General features: G+C 35.9%; 1 protein-coding gene across 1 annotated transcript; it reads left to right on the top strand.

The window, feature by feature from the left end:
* Positions 1 to 23,309: 23,309 nt before the first annotated feature.
* On the top strand, positions 23,310 to 24,217 carry LOC137234466 (putative nuclease HARBI1). The gene is made up of 2 exons (XM_067757986.1): positions 23,310 to 23,918; positions 23,980 to 24,217. Exons 1-2 carry the CDS (start codon positions 23,497 to 23,499, stop codon positions 24,215 to 24,217), a joined length of 660 nt encoding a protein of 219 aa, XP_067614087.1. The 5' UTR covers positions 23,310 to 23,496.
* Positions 24,218 to 24,949: the final 732 nt, after the last annotated feature.

Genomic DNA, 24,949 nt, shown 5'->3' with positions numbered 1-24,949 from the left:
CCGAATCAACGATCAGCAAGAATGCATTGTTTTTAGAATCAGACTCTGGATCATCGATAATCATCTCATTTACATTATCTTCAAAACGTCTTTTGGGTTTTCTCATTCGAATGTCCGGAAGCTTTGGCGAGATGTTCAATTGAATAGCAACTGTTTTGCATTATTTTGAAATTGTTTCCCATTGGTTCGTGATCAACTTCAAATCAGCTAATAAGGCATCTAGATGTCGGGGTGCCCCCATAAATTCAGAAACACATTTTTAGAAAATATTAGTCAGAACCCGTTTTTCAGAAAGACAAATTTCAGAGGTCAAAAGTCAGAAGTCAAATCTCAGAAGTCAAATTGCAGAAGTCAAATTTCATAAAGTGATCAGACGACAGAAAAAACATTAAAGTTTTCTCAAAATTCCGAAACGTTTATTTATTTGGAAGGAATTATGTATAAAGAAAAAGTAGTAAAATCTAAAATTTTAAATTGTCTGCAATTGCAAGCATATAATTAATTAAATCTTTTCGCGTTTATCTTTTTCAAATAAATTTACAATGTTAAAAAAACGAAGTCTTTATATTTTATCTTGCGATGGCTCGCCTCCAGCTGAAAATTCCTGCAGTTTTTTTTCTATTATTGCATGTTTGTTTTTTATTTTATTTATGAAATTAAATATGTTAGCGTGCATCCCAAACGCACTTCGAATGACGTTGTGCCACCTTTCGTTAGAATTATTTGTACGGACTTCACTCAATTTCCATAATTGGATATGACGCCTTCTTTCGACGTTGCTATGTTCCAAGCTGAAAAAAATTTCAGAAGTTACCATTCAATTTTGCGCAAATTTTTTTTTGCTGTCTGATTACTTTCTGAATTTTGACTTCTGAAATTTGCCTTCTTAATTTTGACTTTCTGAAAAAAGTGTTCTGACTAATGTTTTCTGAAAAAATGTGTTTCCAAACTTTTGTTTTCTGAATTTATGGGGGAACGAGATGTCGGACCTCAAAATCTATGGTGGCGTCTCTAGCTTGGAGTACGACGTTTCTTTAATTAATGGTAGTCAGTAATTTAAACCAAATTGAGGACAGCAAGATACATTCGAACTTGTTGATGTACTTAAGAATTCCGGTAATATCTCCGTATGTTTGCGCAGTCAAATTTAGCTTAAGTAATGCGTTTAGTGCTTATGTTAATCCTGGAACATGGTTTGCGAATGGTCTGATTGCCTCAATTTTAGCCGACCACCTAGTGTCTGAAAACTGTGAAGAGAGCTCGCTACATTTTCGTTGTGGACTGCTGCTGAAAACAGTAAAACATTTTTGAACAACTCCGAAGAAAGTAATTGCAGCCGTTCGACATTCTGCAGCATCAACACCACATAAATTGAGACTGTGGGTTGCACAAGGCGAGTAATCAGCATTCGAGCTTTTGTCGAGAATGTGACGTAGTGCTCCGTTGTAAGCTCCTTTCATATTGGCGCCGTTATCGTACCCTTGTGCACGACAACACGATTTCATGTTTACCTAGAGTATGGAAAATTAGATCAGCGATTTTCTGACCAGTTTTTTGTTTGCAATTCACGAAAGCAAAAACCGTTCTTGAATTGTAAAATTTGTAGCTTTCGTATTGAAATGGAGGTAGCAAAATGAACGTAGTCAACGTGACTAGCATCGGGCATAGCATCAACGATAATAGCAAAATACTTGGCTTTCTTGTCTTGATCTAATATAGTTTCCCTCACGTGCTTTGTACAAATTTCTATAAACTCGTTCTGAATGTCTGGGGATAGATAGTGAACTTGTAAACGTTTGTGCTGCTGTTGTGAAATCCTAACTTTCTCCAAATGACCTCTAAGTATCGGATCATAATGGCTTATGAGATCTTAGATGCCCAAAAAATGTCCATTGTTTCGTTCACCAAGATATATATTTTCGCCTTTGAAAGCTAGGCCTCTTTCACCCAAAAATAAAATAGTGTCCAAAATTCTATATAAAATTTCTTTCCACTTTTAAGTTTCAGTGATTAGCTGTTCATTGATAAGTGTATCAATTGTAGCCTCATTTTGAATTAGATTTTGTAAATATCGCCATTGAATATAACATTTAATGTGATCTTGAATATTTTCGTGTGCTGACAGTTGGCAGTTCTTCCATACCTGGAATTTCGAATATCCGCCAGGACAACACATATTAGGTCGATTTAAAGTATTGGTGTTTAAAGAGCAAGTTAAACTTCATAAACCCTAACGCCATAGTCGTAACCATATTTTTACTTATACATATCAAATTGACATCAGTTATTGGTGACTTTACCAAAAAATCGTGAAAATTTCGTAAAAATTAAGAAAACGCAAAAAGTTATAAACATATACTACAAAAAATAAGTCTCTTAGTGAAAACGTATCCAAAACAATAAATAAAATCTACAAAAAGTTAATAAATTCTCCAACTCAAATATTTTTAGGTTATGGATATGCCGAAAAACCAAAAACCAATTGGTTGGCTATGGTATGGTTATGGCGTTAGCGTTATGGTATGGCACCATTAATCGATTACAATTGATTGGTTCGATCAGCTGCTTTATCTGGTTATGGATAAGTCACCATTAATTGGCCCGTAACAGACGACATGGTAGACAATAAAAAGCATTGCTACTGGCACTTCACACCAACCAGTCACGCTCCACTTTCTCTCCATTTGGCAAGATTCTTTTTAACAACGAGGTAGGAAATGCCTCGTCATGACAATCACGTGGAAAAATAACAGGGCATTTTTGATGAACTCGGCAAATTATTTCAGATCGCAAAAACTCATTATTCACGGTACCGATATCGAAGTCGTTTAAATAATCTGGACTTTGATGCAGAGTTGGTAGTATTGTTGGAAGACTTTTTGACCACGAAAATTTTTCCATTTCGGATTCATGTAAACATACAATATTCGTTGCTTTTGAAACTCGGCTTAAAATTTGCACATGGAACAACTAAAGACTCTCCTGAATTAAAAAAAAATGTCTTAGTACCTCTAAGCCGCTGGCCCCCTGAGAAAAACATTTTTGTTTGATGTTTTTATTGCCTCCTCAGTCCCAGGCGAAAAATCATTATCAATATTCGTTGCTTTTGAAATTCGGCTTAAAATTTGCACATGGAACAACTAAAGACTCTCCTTAATTTAAAAAAATGTCTTAGTAGGCCCCCTCAGAAACTCTGGACCGGGGGAATCCCGCCGTTGCCCCCCCCCCCCCCTCTCGTCGGGCCTGATTATGTTTTATAGTTACGATACCGTAAAAGATGAACCACCAGCACGGCGTGATTACATGAATGCCGATTTTTTGCACTCTTCCAATTGGGAGTTTCTGAAAAATTCCGGCTGTCCCGGCTTTTTACGAGATATTGTGTTCCATTTTTTCGGAAGCCATCTCTAATTTTGTTGCTCTAAAAAGATGCGCAGCTAAAAACAACCCACCTTGGTTCAATCTAAGACTCTCTAACTTAAGAAATAAAAAGAATGAGGCTTTTAAGAGGTTCAAGAAAAATAATTCTGAAGTCAATCGTCTTAACTTCATTCATTTAAGAAAGGAGTATGATCATCTTCATAACTTCATATTTAGGCACTATATCTATACCATTGAAACGAATTTAAAGTCTAATCCGAGTGGATTTTGGAAATTTATAGATTCCAGAAGGAAAACAAGTGCATTCGCAACGATCTTGGAATATGATGGCGCTATCTCTGACAATAATGTTGACTCCTGCGACTTGTTTGCAAAATTTTTTCAGAAAATTTATGAGAATCATAGCATTCCTATATCGCCTACATTTCATTCTACACCTTTACCTTCTATAACCTCCTTTTCAATCGCCGAAGAGGATGTACTATCCGCTATTTCATCGCTAAAGTCCAGTTCCAAACATGACTCCAAGGGAGTTGCGCCTGTATTTTTCAAGCGTTGCTGCTATATTTTAGCTAATCCCATATCCCAGCTTTTCCAGAATTATATCAATAAAGGTACTTTTCTCGAACAGTGGAAGTTATGTCACATTGTTCCGGTCTTTAAGTCTGGTCATCGTAATGATGTTTGTAATTATAGGCCTATCGTTATACAGGGGACGCTGGCCAAATTGTTCGATTACATAATCCAATCAAAGTTATTTGACCATGTTCGGGATTTGATCTCTAAACATCAACACGGCTTCTTTCCTGGAAGAGCAACCTGTTCGAACTTGACCCTATTAACGAATAGTATAGTGGGTGCGTTCAGAAAACAGGCACAACTTGATGTGACTTACCCAGACTTTTCCAAAGCCCTCGATAAGATATGTCATACCATACTTTTGCAAAAGTTACGAAGTTACGGAGTTAGTGGCATTCTCATTAATTTCTTCGCTAGCTTTCTGTCAAACAGGAAACTATTTATAAATTTAGGGAACACAACCTCAAGACTAATTATCGACGCGTGGTCAGGTATACCTCAGGGTACTCACTGCGGACCACTGCTATTTCTTTTATTTATTAACGACCTACCGAATTGCTTTAAATTCGCTAAGTGCCTAATGTTCGCGGATGACGTCAAACTTTTTTGTACCGTTCGTGATGCAAGAGTGATAGTTGATCTCATTTCCAAGTTGATCTCAATTCACTTAATCAGTGGTGCACTTTGAATTGTCTCAAACTGAACATCAATAAATGCTGTGTTGTCACCTTCTCTAGGAAGTCTAACAACATAATATTTAGTTACAATATAGACAATTGTGCTCTAACTAGAAATACGGAAATGAAAGATTTGGGTGTTATTTTCGACTCAAAGCTGACATTTTCTCAACACATTGACTTCATAGTATCAAAAGCTTTTTCTACGATAGGGTTAATAAGAAGAAATTCAATGGATTTCAGAGATCCTTGCACTCTAAAAGCTTTTTACATATCTCTTGTTCGAAGCAGACTAGAGTATTGTTCTCTAATATGGTGCACATACTATGAAACCCACTCAAACATAATCGAAAGAGTTCAAAAAGTTTTCACGAAATTTGCTCTAAGAAAGTTACCGGGGCAAGGTAATCTTCCTTCTTACATTGGTAGACGGAAACTAATGGGATTACAGTCCCTATATGATAGAAGAATATACTTCTCAATACTTTTTATTTATAATGTCATTAATAATAACATACACTGTGAGGACTTATCTAATTTGGTCAATTTATATGACCAGCCTCGTAACTTAAGGAATAATCGCTTATTGGTAGACACATTCCACTCTACTAATTACGCCATGAACGAGCCGATTGCTAGGAGCGTTAGACCTATGCTAGCGTTATTGAGTTTAATGATAGTATAAATATATTTAAATTAAAATTGTACATTATTTTTAATTGATTAGTTGCGTACTATATCTAGTCTGTAAGAATTAAATTCTGTAGGCTGAATTTAAATAAATAAATAAATAAATTTTAAAAGGGAGTGGCACTTATTTCTATAGGTGGACGCCTTTTCGAGATATCGCCATTAAGGTGGACCAGGGGTTACTCTAGAATGCATTGTACGATAAAGGTATCACACTGAAGGTATTAATGAGGGGTTTAAAAGGGAGTGGCCCTTAGTTGTATATGTGAAGGCGTTTTCGAGATATCGACCAAAATATGGACCAGGGTTACCCAGAATATCATCTGTCGGGTACCGCTAATTTATTTATATATGTAATACGATAGTGAGTGTCGAGCTGGTTGGTCGTGTTTTACGTCGCTCCTGTTATTGATAACTCATCTTTTGATATAATATCGTATTATAAATCAATTAATTCAATTAAATATACGAGACAGTGACTCTAAAATTGGTGATATATTGACGCTTATTGGTGGTCTACCAATTGTGTAAATGTTGGACTTTTTAAACTTGTTGAGTGATAGATATGAAAATCAATATAAAAGCATAAACATAAACATATATTTATATAACTATGCCGTGTGTGTGTGGGCAGAAAATCGATCGTGCCCAATCTAAGGTGCAATGCTATAATTGTAAAAAACTTCTTCATTTGGAGTGCATTGATCCAGGTTCAGCTGATGTTGGTAAGCTGTTTATATGCAAAGTATGCAGCACTACAAATACTGGTTTGACCAGTTTGTCTGCTGAGAACGTTATACTGTTTTCACACAGACGGCTTATTGAATAATAAAGGCAGTTTTCTACATTAAGACGCTTATTGAGCTCAATCTTCCCTACAAAATTCGAATCTATTATTATTTCATGAGTAGCTAACCGAATGCCTAATGAAGTCAAAAGCACAATGCAACTCTGTTGGCAGCGTTCCGCTTCCGTTTCCGCTTCTTAGTTTTCAAAGCAAATGTCATTGTCTGCATGGCGGAACGATACAAGGTGGCCGCATCGAACAGCTGATTATAACCTTTTTTATTTGATTTGATACATCAACTACCGGCGCAGTACGATTTTGACATTTGTCCATCGAATTTACAAGTACATGGAATTTTGTTTGTTTGTAGGTATGTCACCATGCTCCCACCTTGTATCGTTCCACCTTGTATCTCATCCTTCATACTAATCGAGCAGTTACTTCTGTGTGAAAACAAAAAATTTACGATTTCATTAGCAGGTGAAATGAGATCATTAAGTTTCTGTGTGAAAACAGTATTAACGATAATAACAACAGCAGTAACATTAATAGCAATAATACTCAACCAGTGGCTCGTTTCTCTCTACTCAAAGAAATTGCCGAGCTTAAAGCTGAAAACGCGCACATTTTGTTGCTATTAACCTCTCTTGTTGATTTTAAAGATCAAATAGAAGAAAAGTACAAACAACTAATTGCTTAAATTTGTTCGCTGAAATCTGCTGTGGCTGATAAAAATGCCAATATTCTTGAGCTTACGTCTGAAATTGAAAAGCTTCGTTCTGTAGGCGTTGATAATGCAAATACTTTGCCGAGTCATAATACTGATGCTGCTAGTAAGAGTAAGAATAAAAACACTCTTCCTATTTCTTTGTCTGCTAGTACCTTGCCTACGATGTCGTGTACAAACGCGGTTATGCATACCCAACACCAAACGCTTCAACCATATAGCGTTATTGTGGCTAGTGGGGCTGCACAAATCATACCAAGTGTTGCCTCTGATGCTCCAAAATCAATGAACGTTGCTTGTAATACAAGCAAGAAAGCTCTCGCAATTCAAAAGCACTGTACGCGAACTTCTGCTACGTCTACTGCTGCAACTAAGAGTACGACCGCTGATGCGTCTGTTAATGGCACTGCGTGTGGGACTTCCATCGACCCCAAGCGGAAAATTGGCTCTAAACACATACGAGGTCTCAAACCACCCTTAGTTATTGGATCAAACAACAACAACGAGCTTAGTGTGGTTGCAAAACTTAAATTTAAATAGTTACATATATCATCGTTCTCATCGAGTGTGACGTACACTGATATTACATCATATGTTACAAAGCATGCTAAAATTGATTAAAAGAATTTGAGATGTTATTCGTTAATTAAGCAAGGTGACAATGCGGAACATCTATGGAAAGTTAGTTTCAAGCACGGAGCTGATAAATGCTATGAAAAGGTTTTAAATGCCAACATCTGGCCCACAAATGTTAAAGTACGTCCTTTTAATTTTTTTCAAAAGGTAGTACCCGAACAAAAAACCCCGTAGTGGCACAAGTTTGTGGTAATTATGTCAGTCACCTTAATATATACTTTCAAAATGTATCTGGGCTAAGAACTAAATATAAATATATATTTATTTCAAGTACAAATTCTGATTATGACATCTTTGTCTTTGTTGAGACTTGGCTTAATGCAGATTTCAACGATAATAAATTCTTTGATTCAAATTCTTATAATGTATACCGCAAAGACAGGGATGTTATCGAGACTGTACTATCCAGAGGGCGAGGAGTAATATTAGCGGTTAAAAAATGCTATTAGCCATCCCTAGTTTCTCCCATCACTCCAGGGAACAAAAAAGTTTACTGATTTTAATTTTAATTTTAATACTCATAACTTAAAGCTTTTGAATAATGAACTATGCTCTGTTGACTGGGCTGTGCTTTTCGAAAGGTCGGGGTGGTCGAATGTTTTGAGACCTTTAAAAACATCGTATTAGAAACATGTCGAGCTTTTGTACCACCTAAGAAAAAATCTTGTCACAGGATTCCATGGTACACCAAGGAGCTGAAGAAATTCAAGAATTTGAGAAACAAATTTTATTAAAGGGTTAAATCTTCAAATGCCTCTTCTTATAAGTATATTTACTTGAGATATGCGAAGAAGTTCACATCTCTTAAAAATCTCTATACAGGAATTATGTGCGCAAATTTGAGCGCGAAATCAAGAGTAACCCTAAGTCTTTTTGGCGATATGTTAACTCGAAGAAGGCTCGTTCAAATATTCCAACAGGCGTGTTCTACAATGAGACTAGGGCAGGTTCGACTTACGAAGCTGCTAATTTCTTTGGGGAATTATTCAAATCGAACTTTGATAGCGATTCTCAATCATTGCCTAATATAGTCTCCAATTTAAATAGCACAATAAATTTTGGCTCTCTGGTGCTCACTTTAGAAGATATAGTTGTAGAAGTGAATAACATAAAACCCTTTTTCGTCATATCTTTTTAAGAACTGTAGAGCTTTGGCTCTTCCTCTTCTTCTCATTTTTAACAAATCCCTTGGAAGTGGAGTTTTTATTGATGGGTGGAAGTTTGCCTCAATTACCCCTATTCATAAAAGCGGTAATAAAGCAAATATAGCTAACTACCGCCCTATTGCAAAATTATCAACAACGTCGAAGCTATTTGAATACATCGTTAAACAGAAGATCCTCAGTTTCCAACCTGATGGTTTTCTCTGATTACTGTGTGTCAGCTTTTATTGATCGGCAGCAAGTGGACCATATTTATACAGACTTCTCAAAAGCCTTTGACAAGGTTAGTCATTCAATTTTAAAAGATAATTAACTTAGCCAATGTCGGTTTTCATTCAACCTTCCTATCATGGATTAAATCCTATCTTTCTCTTCGCAAGTGTGTAGTCGTTGTTGATGATTGTGTGTCCGATCCCTTCATTGCCTCCTCAGGCGTTCCTCAGGGCAGTATCCTAGGTCCCCTCCTTTTTGTTATTTTTATTAATGATATATCTTGCTGTTTTTTATCCTCTGCGGATTATCTGAAAATCTTTTCAAAAATTTCGTGTATTTCTGAAGCCCATAGCCTTCAAAACGATCTGGACAATGTAGCCAGTTGGTGCAGAATAAACCACCTGTAACTCAATATTACTAAATGTTTTCACAAAACCTTTTCAAAATCCCTTTCATTAATTCCTACATCATATGATATTAATGGATCTAAACTGGTTACGCAGTCTAAAATACGAGATTTAGGAGTAACTTTTGACTCCAAATTTATGTTTCATGATCATATAAATCATGCAATTGCTAAATCATACGCAATGCTTGCCTTATACGCCGTTGCAGTACTGATTTTACTGATCCATACACTCCAAAACTTCTTTACACCTGGATGGTTCGTTCCACGTTAGAATACGCTGTGTTTCTATGGAGATCATTTTACGATTACGATATAAAGAGGCTAGAACGGGTACAAAAGACCTTCATAAAATAAAAATTGCTGTGCGCAGATTAAACTTTGAGGAGCCTATTCCGTCTTATAATGCTAGATGTCTCCATATTAATCTGAAGACGTTGGATAACAGAAGAATATTGCTTTCGCTTAGCTTTGTGTTTGACATCATTCAAGGCATAGTAGACGCTCCGACTCATTTACAACGAATCAACTTCTTGATTCCACAGAGGAACCTAAGAAGTAATGATTTGTTCTTTATTGAATGCGTGAGGACCAGGCATGCTTAACCAACGAACCGATATCATTTCGTTACGATAATTAACGTTAATAAACGAAACAAAGTAATTTCGTTTCGTTTATTAACGTTAAAAACGTCAAATTAACGAAATGATTTCGCTTCGTTTTCTGCCATATCAAAACGAAATCAAATCGTTTATGTTGATTATTAATTTCAAACTATGCTGGCAAATCTGATTTATGGCGGAGTCATTAAAGGTAAAAGCATTAGCCAAGCTGAATGCAACTTTTCTCATGAATTTTGACAGTACGAACATTTCTCAGAGTATTTTTGACATTACCACCAACGAATTACACAAACAAATTACATGGAGTTTGTGTGTGTATGTCCGCTCGCTGTTACCACCTTACGGCTTCACTATGGCTATAGCATTGCCAGCACAATTCAAACATAAAGTATCACGTTTTTGTTAACGTTTTTAACGTTAACGAAAGCTTTTCGTTTCGGTTAAAAACGAGATACAATTTATCTTGATAATTTCTTTATCGATAATATTTCGAAGTGTTTCAATGGAGACGGTGGAAATTTTTTGATAAACGATTAGCTTAACGTTAAGGTGCATCCCTGGTGAGGACTAACTATGCGTATTATGCTCCTCTCATCAGAAACTTACGAGAGTTTAATTTGTTCTCAAATTCTTTGAATATAGATTTCTCAATTGGAAAATCTAAATTCAAATTACAATTAAATGAATTTTTAACTTAAACAATTATTTTGTAAATATTTTTAATTCGTTATGTAGTCTGTAAGAAACATTGTATTTCAAAGATTACTATATCTAAATAAATAAATAAATAAATAATACCACGAACAGTATTTCTGCCAAGATTTCAAGGGCTTTTGAATTCGCCCTGCAGAATTTTTTCATTTTCTTCTACTTAATATGGTAGGTGTTGTTATATGACTGTATACACTGACTAGTTATGATGAAATCGTAATTCGTAGAGTGAAAGGAAAGCAGAACTTAAGGCAATGTGCAATGATCACGGTGTGTGCACTGGCGTTTAGGCCCAGAGCTTCAGTTCCGTGGTATTCGAAAACGCGATCACTACACAGCCCTGCTTTTCCCAGTCAGTGCCCAGATACAACAATAATTATATTTGCACACTGGGATTACTATCAAACTGAAATAAAAACCGAACCATCGTATTTGCCACAATTCTCCAATATGACTTACCCAAACTTACCATTCATGCCTGGCAGCTCGTTTACAAACGTTTGCTGGCTGCCTCCATACCCACCCTACCAAAGGCCTTTTTGTTGTTGCTAAGGGCCCAGTACATAAAGTGCACTTAAGTTAAACCATGCACCAATACGTTACCGCCGACATCCCGTTTGCCGCAAACCAAATAAAAACGAATCAGTTACCCATTATAACAAATTATTATTTAAATCAAAATATTTCAAAGTTTACATCCTTAGTCTTATTCATTCTAATCTTAACTATTTTTATGGTGAGTCTGAAACTCAAAACAATTCAATTTGCATATATATAAAATCTCTATTAATTTAAATTTAAGTAGAACCTGAGTTAATCTCTCCTCAACTTGACGATTTTGTGAATTACAAGCAAAGTTACATAAATATATGTATATATGCGCGTAAATATGTGCACCCAAACAAGAATGTGTATACTGAGTAACGAAAAGGTAAACAAAACCTTAATGAAAATAAAGAAATAATTATCAACAGCGTATACTTATATACATATGTACGTGCTTATATATGTACATTTTTATAGTTATGATTTCTTTTAAGATTATCATAAAAATATTATAATTACCAAAAATTCATGTAGCCAATTCACTTATTTGGTTACAAGGAAGAAAATTAGGGAATCAAAAAGGAAAAGGTTTAATTTATTTCGAAGTTTTATATGAACCTACATAGTGTCGAAGGCCTTCTAACTTGTGGTCCCTGCTCTGTGCATATAATGGAAAATCTATAAATTCGGAGATTCCCTAATTTTGGCTTCATTCTATAGCCAAATAAACAAACAAAGTTTTAAACTAATAGCTTAAACATTACTCATATATTTTTTTGTTCTTTTCTTTTTTCGCAAATGAGGGTAACCCTTACTTCATGTATTGGAATTGTAGGTATGTAAATTTGTACTTACAACAAACAAAACCTACTCTCAATATCAGGATCAAACCAGTTTGCAACATAATCTCTCAAACATGTATGCTTACGATTTGACCCACTTTTGCTTGGCACATGTTTTAGATCATAAGTTTTTTTTTTTTATTCTTTTGACACTAACAGCAACAATATTGAGGTAGGTGAGTTACATTTACTATTTAATAGTACTACTTTCTATGAATGAAAATTTCTATTTAAGGCATTTGTACAGTGCGTATGAAATTAAATCGCCCTTACCAACTATTTATAACTAATCCTCAATTAAATATTATTAAGTTTACTAGTTATAATTCAACATATTTTTACAGCTTCTATTCCTTTTCTTGTTTTTGTTTTGCCTATACTCAATGTAAGTATTCTCTTTTATTTTAATTTCTCTTATCAAAAAAAAAGGAACGTTTATATGTATACATACCTATTTATTCATGCATATGCATAAATCATTTCTAAGTGAATATTTTAGGTTAAGTAAATTTTAAAATTTTGCAAATTTTAAGTCTTGATATGATTAAGAATCAAGGTTATATTTTAGGTTAAGTTAAACTTTAAGGTATCGAATATTTATAAATCCATGTAATTAGGAACTACGTTTATATTTTAGGTGAAGCTAAGTTTTAGTGGTTTGTATATTTATGTATTCATATACATATGGGTGGATATTTTAGGTTATCATAAATTTATGATTTCGCATATTTAATATTCCATATACATATAAGTTCATATTTTAAGTTGAAGTAAAATTTTGAATACTTAGGAGTTTCCAACCATCACTGTTGATGAAGTGTACAGGTTCTTTGCTAGTACCGTCTTGGTGAAGATTTCTGTGGGTTTAGGCGGGCTTTTATTGCATTTTTGTGGGTATTTATCCTATTTCTCTTGGATGATTATTTAACGAAGTGTATTAAGGGATGCTTGTGATTCGCACAAGCAACCCACGTGGATTTATGACAAATGTATGTCGTATAAAAAATTGTTATTGGAATCTGAAGGAATAAAGAAAACAACACGCACCACGCGGTTTTAGAAAAGGGGATATGGACTTTAACTTATTTATTTTAATGAATTTAGGGATCTTTATTTAAAAAAACTAAAGCACCCACCAAGTTAAACTGTATGTACCTATATACGCTAGTGGGCTCCAGCCCAAAGTTAAAGTTGAATGATGAATTTTTCTTTTACTATGTTGTAAAAAAACGCGCACTGAATTTAATATTTTCTTGTATTATTAAAGAAAATTACTTTACACAGAAATATCAACCCGATCGAACTTACTTTTCGTGTTAAAGCAGCACTTTGTTTTTCGGTGTTGTCCGTCTGAAATCTCCAAGGGAAAAGAAAGATATTTGCTGTGGGAAATGGAAACAGGCCAGAATCTCAACCCGGTGTGTCGATAACGTAGTACGTTATCATATGTTTTTTTCTTATTTGACGTTTATGGGTTACTGCAGATATTGAGCTACCGACAGTGGTGGCAGGAGAAAAAAAAGTATCCAAAAAAAGTGTTTTTTTAACCGCAGCAGCAAACAGAAAAGCATAAGCTGTTTTTGGCCATGTACGACGGTACAGTGTCACACCCATTTCACAAAGTTTTTTCTAAAGTTATATTTTGCGTCAATAAACCAATGCAATTGCCATGTTTCACCCCTTTTTTTGTATTTGGTATAGAATTATGGAATTTTTTCATTTTTCGTAATTTTCGATATCGAAAAAGTGGGCGTGGTTATAGTCGGATTTCGGCCATTTTTTATACCAAGATAAAGTGAGTTCAGATAAGTACGTGAACTAAGTTTAGTAAATATATCGATTTGTGGTCAAGTTATCGTGTTAACGGCCGAGCGGAAGGACAAACGGCGGGGTGTGTATAAAAACTGGGCGTGGCTTCAACCGATTTCGCCCATTTTCACAGAAAACTGTTATCGTCATAGAATCTATGCTCCTACCAAATTTCACAAGGATTGGTTGATTTCGACTTATGGCATTAAAAGTATTCTAGACAAATTAAATGAGAAAGGGCGGAGCCACGCCCATTTGGAAATTTTCTTTCATTATTCTCAGTTGAGCAGAGCTCACAGAGTATATTAACTTTGATTGGATAACGGTTGGTTGTACAGGTATAAAGGAATCGAGATAGATATAGACTTCCATATACCAAAATCATCAGTATCGAAAAAAAATTTGATTGAGCGATGTCCGTCCGTCCGTCCGTCTGTCTGTCCGTTAACGCGATAACTTGAGTAAATTTGGAGGTATCTTGATGAAATTTGGTACGTAGGTTCCTGGGCACTCATCTCAGATCGCTATTTAAAATGAACGATATCGGACTATAACCACGCCCACTTTTTCGATATCGAAAATTTCGAAAAACCGAAAAAATGCGATAATTCATTGCCAGAGACAGATAAGGCGATGAAACTTGGTAGGTGGGTTGAACTTTAGACGCAGAATAGAAAATTAGTAAACTTTTGGACATTGGGCGTGGCACCGCCCACTTTTAAAAGAAGGTAATTTAAAAGTTTTGCAAGCTGTAATTTGGCAGTCTTTAAAGATATCATGATGAAATTTAGCAGAAACGTTACTCCTATTACTATATGTATGCTTAATAAAAATTAGCAAAATCGGAGAACGACCACGCCCACTTTAAAAAAAAATTATTTTAAAGTCAAATTTTAACAAAAAATTCAATATCTTTACAGTATATAAGTAAATTATGTAAACATTCGACTCCAGTAACGATATTGTGCAATAAAATAAAAATAAAAGAAAATTTCAAGATGAGCGTGGCTCCGCCCTTTTTCATTTTATTTGTCTAGGATACTTTTATTGCCATAAGTCGAACAAAAATTTACCAATCCTTGTGAAATTTGGTAGCGACTTAGATTCTAGGACGATAACTGTTTTCTGTGAAAAAGGGCGAAATCGGTTGAAGCCACGCCCAGTTTTTATACACAGTCGACCGTCTGTTCTTCCGCTCGGCCGTTAATACGATAACTTGAGCAAAAATCGATATATCTTTACTAAACTCAGTTCACGCACTTATCTGAACTCACTTTGTATTGGTGTAAAAATGGCCGAAATCCGACTAAGACCACGCCCACTTTTTCGATATCGAAAGTTACGAAAAATGAAAAAAATACCATAATTCTATTCCAAATAAGAAAAAAGGGATGAAACATGGTAATTGGATTGGTTTATTGACGCAAAATATAACTTTAGAAAAAAACTTTAAAAATGGGTGTGACACCTACCATATTAAGTGGAAGAAAATGAAAAAGTTCTGCAGGGCGAAATCAAAAGCCCTTGGAATCTTGGCAGGAATGCTGACCGTGGTATTACATATATAAATAAATTAGCGGTATCCGACAGATGACATTATGGGTCACCCTGGTCCACATTTTGGTCGATATCTCGAAAACGCTTTCACATATACAACTAAGGGCCACTCCCTTTTGAAACCCTCATTAATACCTTTCACTTGATACCCATATCGTACAAACAAATTCTAGAGTCACCCCTTGTCCACCTTTATGGCGATATCTCGACAAGGCGTCCACCTATAGAACTAAGGCCCACGCCCTTTTAAAATACTCCTTAACACCTTTCATTTGATACCCATATCGTACAAACAAATTCTAGAATCGCCCCTGGTCCATCTTTATGGCGATATCTCGAAAAGGCGTCCACCTATAGAACTAATGCCCACTGACTTTTAAAATATTCATTAACACTTTTCATTTGATACCCATATCGTACAAACAAATTCTAGAGTCGCCCCTGGTCCACCTTTAAAGCGATATCTCGACAAGGCGTCCACCTATAGAATTAGGGCCCACGCCCTTTTAAAATACTCCTTAGCACCTTTCATTTGATACCCATATCGTACAAACAAATTCTAGAATCGCCCCTGGTCCATCTTTATGGCGATATCTCGAAAAGGCGTCCACCTATAGAACTAATGCCCACTGACTTTTAAAATATTCATTAACACTTTTCATTTGATACCCATATCGGTCAAGCAAATTCTAGAGTCACCCCTGGTCCACATTTATGGCGATATCTCGAAAAGGCGTCCACCTATAGAACTAATGCCCACTGACTTTTAAAATATTCATTAACACTTTTCATTTGATACCGATATCGTACAAACAAATTCTAGAGCCGCCCCTGGTCCACCTTTATGGCGATATCTCGAAAAGGCGTCCACTTATTGAACTAAACCCACGCTCTTTTAAAATACTCATTAACGCCTTTCATTTGATACCCATATCGGTCAAGCAAATTCTAGAGTCACCCCTGGTCCACATTTATGGCGATATCTCGAAAAGGCGTCCACCTATAGAACTGATGCCCACTGTCTTTTAAAATACTAATTAACACCTTTCATTTGATACCCATATCGTACACACAAATTCTAGAGTCACCCCTGGGCCACCTTTATGACGATATCTCGAAAAGGCGTCCACTTATTGAACTAAACCCACGCTCTTTTAAAATACTCATTAACACCCTTCATTTGATACCCATATCGTACAAACAAATTCTAGACTCCACCCTGGTCCACCTTTATGGCGATATCCCTAATTGGCGTTCACCCATAGATCTATGGCTTACTCCCTCTTAAAGTACTCTTTAATACCTTGAATTTGATACACATGTCATACAATCACATTCCAAGGTTACCCTAGATTCATTTTCCTACATGGTGATTTTCCCTTATTTTGTCTCCATAGCTCTCAGCTGAGTAATGTTCGGTTACACCCGAACTTAGCCTTCCTTACTTGTTTTTGTATTGTGTTGCACCATATCATTACTGGAGTTGAATCTTGACATAATTTACTTATATACTGTAAAGATATTCAATTTTGTGTTATAATGTGACTTAAAATATTTTTTTTAGAAAGTGGGTGTGTTTCTCTTCCGATTTTGCTAATTTTCATTAAGCACACACATAGTAATAGGAGTAACGTTCCAGCTAAATTTCATCGTGATATCTTCAACGGCTGCGAAATTACAGTCTGCAAAACTTTTAAATTACCTTTTTTTAAAAGTGGGCGGTGCTACGCCCGTTTTCCAAAATTTTACTAATTTTCTATTCTGCGTCATAAGATCAACCCACCTACCAAGTTCCATCACTTTATCCGCCTTTGGTAATGAATTATCGCACTCTTTCGATTTTTCGAAATTTTCGATATCCAAAAAGTGGGCGTGGTTATATTCCGATTTCGTTCATTTTAAGTAGCGATCTAAGATGAGTGCCCAGGAACGTACATACCAAATTTCATGAATATACCGCAAAATTGACTCAAATTATCGTGTTTACGGACGGACGGATCAACGCAATTTGTGAAGATGTTCGACTTGACGCATCGCACTGATGCGGAATAAAGTAGTGGGCTTAATGAAGTCCAGATATATTTGACGAAGTTTTGGATCCTTCAACGTACGTTTCTCCAGCGCCTGAAACCGCCGATCTGCGGTGTCATATGATTGACCTAATACATTAAAGTCAACTTTGAACGGTAATCTAACTTGAATCCGTCCAGATGGCAAGACTTCAGTAGTCTTCACAAAATTTTCCTCGCATTCCCTTTGTTCGGGAGTGAACTTTGTGGCCTGTGCCTCTGAAGGAATTTCTTCCATTGCCCAGAATCTTTGGACAATTTGATCAATTGTTTCTAGACCGTCTTCAACTTTGCACAAGGCACTGCTTACTTGAGAGCTATCACTTTGGTTGTAGGCGTATTTACCTGAAATAACCCAACCCGGGTGTGTGTATTTTTTGAAGAGTTGGGAATCTTGGGTCAGTTTTAATTTGACCTACACAAAGGATATCGAAGAATGTTTCGGCTCCCAATAAAAGATCAACCTTTGCCGATTTATAAAACCCAGGATTGGCGAGCTCAATATTGGCTGGAATTTTCCAGCCTGTCGTATTTACTGCTCGATCAGGGTGGTTTGCAGAAATTGCTCCCATTACCCAAAATTCTGCCATAAACTCAAAATAGTTTACTCGGGAATTAATAGTTGTACTAATCTTTTGAGTTGCATTATCTATCCCGATGACATTTAATGTCGCCTTCTCTCTTCGAACTCGCAATTTTTGTGCCAGCTCTTCAGTCATAAAATTTACTTGAGACCCTGAGTCAAGTAAAGCTCGAGCTGAAACATAATCACCGGAGCAAGTTTTCACCTTGACTACTGCTGTCGCTAACATAACGTGATAGGGAACGCTTACTGTGTGCATCGCTTGCGAGGTCGAAGGTTGTGATGATGTTTCGAACGAAATTGGGTACTGGTGTAACATGGTATGATGTGACCTGTTACAAACCCGACACCGTTCCGATTTTCACTTTGAAACCGTATGACCCCTGCGTAAGCAATTTATACACAATGGGACTGATTTCGCGAATTCGAACCTCTGCAGCGCAGAGAGAGTTTGAAATTTGGGGCAGGCTGTTAGGAAATCATCTTTGGAGTTGCAATGAAAGCAAGTTATTGCCTTTGATCTTGTAGCTACAAAGGACGATTTTGGCTTTTAAGCACCTTTGTTGTTCTGCCTTTGGGTTTCGAAAGATGAAAATTTCGATTTTGACGATGTCGATGCTTCTTCAGACGAGAGGTGCTGTTATATCTTATTGAGAGCCGCTTCACACTCACTCCACAGCGGAAGCTTGTCATAGTCGAGCTGCTCCTCCCATTTTGACCGCGTAGTGGGATCAAACTTCGACATCACTAAATGTATAAGCATTGCATTTGATATACTTTTGTCGTCACCCAAAGACAACAGGGCAGGGATGCACCTTAACGTTAAGCTAATCGTTTATCAAAAAATTTCCACCGTTTCCGTTGAAACACTTCGAAATATTATCGATAAAGAAATTATCACGATAAATTGTATCTCGTTTTTAACCGAAACGAAATGCTTTCGTTAACGTTAAAAACGTTAACAAAAACGTGATACTTGTCACGTACACGTTGCTTTGGTTCCCGATGGTGGCCCTAGCTAGCTCAGTACATTTGGCAGGCCGTGGTTCTCAACCCGCCATCTTTGAACTGGACGCACACATATATTTATTTCCTTCCGTTCAACCTCTTCGGATTCACTTACCCACCGCACCACAGGAATCCCACCCAACCTTGGACCGCTCGCATCGTGCAACCTACTCTGCGGGCACCCTAATGCCATGATCCATACTCCCACTTACCTCCTCATCATTCCATCCTTACATCCCGCCCCAAAAGAAATTAGCAAGCCATATTACTTCTCTTTTCACTTCAATAACGCATTTTTAATAAACATAATCTTAAAATCTATACACGAATGAAATAAATCTTATACAAAAAAAAATCAAGCTTCGTTTAGATTCAATAATTTTTTTTCTTCAAACAACTTAATTTATATATACATATATGTAAATTTGAGTTTAACACATATGGTTTCTTTCCTCGCAAAAAAAATGTATATCTTTACACAGACATATAAAAGTAAAAAATAAACGTATTAAAACAGTATTTCTGAACGTATAAAGAAAATATAATAAACCAAAAAAATCAAAATGTGCACATGAATTCCGTATAAAAAAAAAGATCTATGACAAATATTCATTTGGGACTATATTTCTGGGTTTTTCTGTCGCCAAAATCACCAAACTCTTATCTACTCAAGTGGAGTTATATAAAAAAAGTTTTTTTAAAACACACCCCAATGCCTGCCTAAAAGAGCTCTTTTATGTGGGGATTGGGGGCTTATTGGTGCAGGGTTTATACCCTCTCTGCAAAAAAAAGGTAAAACAAAAAAAAACAGCCTAATTAGTCGTCGTGGTATATTTTGTGACTGATAGACACCTTACAATTTGTAAAATTTTTGATCTATTATGAACATTACGTTTAAGACTAAAACGGATAAGATTTATAGTGACTCGGATATACGTCAATGCAAATCAATGTGAAATTCAAATTTTATACAATTTACAATTTGGGATAAGAAAAAAGCAATTTTTGGACTACCCTGACTCGTTTGTTAATTTTCTATCTACCATAAAAAGCTTTTGGTGAACTTTTTGCTGAGTGCTATAATGAGGTAGGTCGCTCCAACGTTAGGGTAAATGGCTAGGTGAATAAACAAATCCAATTGGACGCAGCTTTCCGAGATGCAAATAAAAGGATTTATAGGTGATGAGATTGCAATATCAAAATATGATGAGATGCAATTACGATTTATTCGATGAAAATATTGTACGGTGGCATTTGTGTAAAAATGGTGTTGAATTTGTAAAAATTGTTAATACTCGCAACAAGTTGATATTGAAGTTGCGAAAAAAAATTGTTGCATTTAAAAATAAGGATGTTGAAGTTGAAAAAAAATTGTGATTTGTAAAAATTCGTGATTTGTGAAAATTGTGATTCGTAATAAATGTGATTCGCAAAAAATGTGATTCCCTGGCGCTTTAAAAAGGCTTCACTGGCCACCTCCGGTTCCCACTACGAGAATGAAATCTCAATTAGCGCCAATTAAATTATTTCATTAAGGCTCCCAAAACCGATTTGGCGTTCACGCGAGTTAGTGCAACACAAAATACACTACTGTACCGATAACATCATCCCATGTATGATATAGAATCAGTAGCTTACATAAAAAGTATGGTCCTCTTTAAACATTGTCTATCTATCTATTAACCATTATCAGAAACCAAAACATTGTAAGCAAAGATAAGATTTCTATTTAAACGTAAACCAAATACAAACATAAACAAAACATAAACAAAACCAAATAAAATATTATCAGCGAACAAAAGATTCCTATTCAACCATTGTAAGCATAGATAAGATTTCTACTTAAACATTATCAGCAAGATCCTTTTTTTTGAACATTATCAGCAGCCACTAAACAAAAGAAACCAGAGCATATAAATAGACGATTAAGCATAGAAATAGGTTAGTCTTCTATTACACTGAAGCATATGAACTGCAGTTTAGAATTCATTAAAGTACATATAGATACAAATAAAGTATATTGTTTTATTTAAAATCGAAAGTACATACTTAACTGGGGGCTCAATAAGTGAATAAGTGAATAAGTGAATAATAAAAGGAACACCTAAAAAATCAAATTCCACACGTCCTGAAAAAGAGGACAAGGAGAACCAGAAAATAAAACTGGACCTCTTCCGCAAAAAACGATTACAAGTGTTTGACCAAAGCAGGGGAATCATTATGTAAGCAAGGGAATCACCTTGGAACAAGCTCATGCCGCTATAGAAACACAATTAGCCCAGCTGCGGCAAGCGCAAGTACCTAATATTGAAGAATTCCAACCGATAAGTCCCAGGATAAACAATGCAAATGAAATAAATCTGAGACTATTCGAACGGCTACCAGTGTTCAACGGAGACACATCCAAATACAGGACATGGAGGGCAACCATTATATCAGCAATGAGTCCCATAGAAGCCTTTATTAATACCAAACCATATTACGATGCATTATTTATAATACGTCACACGAAGATCGAAGGAGAACCAGCAACTCTTCTACAGAATCATGGCACAGTGTTCCACTTACAAGCAATACTCAATCGCCTAGATTACAGCTACGCCGATACTAGAAGCTATAACGCCCTCATAGAGGAAATGAAAAGACAAATACAAGGAAAACAGACGCTATCCGAATTCCACAGCAAGATCTGTCAAATCTTTAATTTAGCAATGACTAAATGTGAAATTGATTACCCAGGGAATACTCATTCTCTACAGCAGGTCACAAAAGAAATGGCCATAGATTGCTTCCGCAATGGCATAAATGATGAATTTACTCAACACACATTATATGCAGCAAAACCAAGAGATTTAGAAAGTGCATACGCAATTGCCACGGAGATTCTTTATAAAAGGCAGAATAATCCGATACGACGAGAAGCGTATAACTACCCTAAACAGCCACAAAATGAAAGGAGATATCAACCAGGAGTTCAACCTATTCCCCATATGGGAAGATCAAACCCGACACCAATGGACGTGGATACATCAATAGGAAGATTCCGGCAATCCACGAATAATCAGCATCAACAACAGCAATCGTATCAACAGAATCCTTTCAGAAACAACTATGAACGACAAAGAGCAGGATATGCACCTTTTAATCCCAATAGAGGAGAACCATTTAAACGAAACCACCAACCAACGTCATCAAGATATAATATAGTACCGCAGAAACTACAAAGGATCAATCAAATAACGGATAATAATAGTGATCAGTCATTAAAGCTAAATATAGATGAAAGTGAATTTGAAAATAGAGCTACTTTTTTAGACGAGTAAATAATCTGCCGTGTCTTCAGATTATTTTACATGATAATAAAAAACTTTTAGTTTTAATAGACACAGGCTCGACATTAAATTATATTAGGAAAAATATTCCAAATGGAAAGACCTTTCCAGTTAAACAATTTGTTAGTAGAACTCTGAATGGTTCAAACACAATAAACTCAGCTAAGAAGATAAGAATGCTAGGACAAGAATTAGTATTTTTTGAAATCGAAGAATTAAAAGAATTTGATATGATATTAGGAGAACAATCCTTGAGAGAAATGAAGGCTAAGATAGATCTGTTCGAATATAAAATGATGTATGTCAGGAGAACAGAGCAGAAGAAAAAAGAAATGAATGTCAGTCAAGTAAATTTCACAATAGTTGAGAGCAAATATAAAAAAGAGGTTGAAGAAATTATGAGAATTAATGAGGAAACAAATCCTATTTTACCATGTACAACAACAATTGAAGCCACGATTCGCACTAAAACTGAAGAGCCAATATGGACAAAACAGTACCCTTACCCCTTTTCAGACAATAATTTCATAAATAAAGAAATAAATAAAATGCTAGAGAATAATATAATTAAACCCAGTAAGAGTCCCTATAACTCACCCGTTTGGACTGTACCAAAGAAAGGAACTGACGAGTTAGGAAACCCTAAGAGAAGAATGGTCATAGACTTCCAGAAATTGAATAGCGAAACCATTACCGATAGATTTCCCATACCTGATGTCAACATGACAATACAGAATTTAGGTAAAGCAACTGTTTTTGCAACCCTAGATTTGGAACAGGTTTCCATCAGATAAAAATCAAGGAGTCAGACACCGAAAAGACAGCCTTTAGCATAAACGGAGCAAAATATGAATTCTTAAGGCTGCCGTTTGGACTAAAGAATGCACCTTCAATATTTCAAAGATGCGTAGATGACATATTAAGAAATTACATAGGAAAATTCGTTCATGTATATATAGACGATCAGGCCTATTCTGTGCACTTGACAAATTCACCATCTTGCTTATTTGTCAAGTTTGATTATTTATCAAGTATTTTCTATTCTGTGTCAAATATAAAAAGCTCTTTGATTGACAAGTTGTCAATATCTTAAACCCTCTTGACAATTCAAATTTGCGCTAAAAATTACATTATTGCGTGTTTGTGTCTGAATTAAAATGGAAGAAGACTTATTACTTTTGCTGTTATTGTGTGAAGATGAGGAAAATGAGGAAAATAGAGATCGCTCGAGGTACTTAAAATCCCTGAGAGATGCCAGCAATCCATTTGCCTTAAGTGAAAATGTGTTCGTTCAACATTTCCGTTTGACCCGTTCTTTGTGCCGTCGCCTTATTGATGACTTGGAACCGCACGATGATCAACAAACCTCCTTGCCAATAACGATCCGTATTCTATCGGTATTGAACTTCCTTGCTAATGGATCGTACCAAACATGCGTGGGCAACAATTACACTATGCCTATGAGCCAGGCTTCTTTTTCCAGAAGTTTGAAATCTGTGGCAAACCTAATTGTGAGAGTTAAGGGCAGTGAAATCGAGTTTCCCCGCACAGTCGAAGAAGAGAATATTGTTAAAACAGGGTATGCGTGCTAATGAAATTTTTCAGATAAATCTATAACGAAAATCTTTGTACTATTTAAGGTTTTTCCGGAAATTCGGCATAAAAAGTACAATAGGTGCAATTGATTGCACCCACATTGCCATTGTTGCTCCGCCTTCAAACAATGTGGAGCGTCCGTTAAGCCAATACCTAAACCGAAAAGGCTACTACAGCATTAATGTTGAAGCGGTATTTTCTGCTTTTGTTAAAAATATTTACAATTTATTAAATTTAATTATTTTAAGGTATGCGATCATCGCTTGTGTTTTACATTTCTAAATGCCAACTTTCCAGGAGCGACACATGACTCAGGCATATGGGCAACGTCTGACCTACGCGAGTATTTGATACGCAAGCATAACGCCAGTTCTACTTCCAACCAAAGGGAATCATGGCTCATTGGAGATCAAGGATACCCTTTGGAACCATGGCTTCTCACACCAGTTGCAAACCCAAGTACCACGAAAGAACGGAAGTTTAATAAGATACATGCATCTGGAAGAAATTGTATAGAAAGAGGATTTGGTGTTGTGAAGTCGCGTTTTAGGTGCTTGCTTAAGCATCGAGTGCTACATTATTCTCACGAAACAGCTGCTGCTATTATTACGAGCTGCGTCATATTGCACAACATCATGGCAAAAGCTGGTATGGCAGAGGACGTAGATATCGTTGAAGATGATCATGAATTCGAAAGAGATCCAAATGACTCTACTCAGTACACCCGCGAGGGAGAGAGAACACGGTCTAGATACATATCAACTCTTTAAAAAACTGCACATGTAAATATTTCATTTCCCAAATAAAAAGCATAATATTACTCATAGCTAAAAATGTCCTTTTCGACTCTATATTTTTGAAAGTAGGGATACAATCACCGAGAGCTTTAGGTTCATGGTTTGCAAATGTTAGTCCAGTGTAGAAGAAATTTGGACGTCTCTAAAGAACACAAAAACAAAACCTTATGGGCGTGCATAGCCCTTAATTAAAGGACGTTTATATTTAAAAAATTTA

The sequence above is a fragment of the Eurosta solidaginis genome, chromosome X (assembly GCF_040869045.1).
Source record: "Eurosta solidaginis isolate ZX-2024a chromosome X, ASM4086904v1, whole genome shotgun sequence".
NCBI lineage: Eukaryota > Metazoa > Arthropoda > Insecta > Diptera > Tephritidae > Eurosta > Eurosta solidaginis.
Note: the sequence above shows the minus strand (reverse complement) of the source record. Positions and strands in the feature narration are given on the sequence as shown.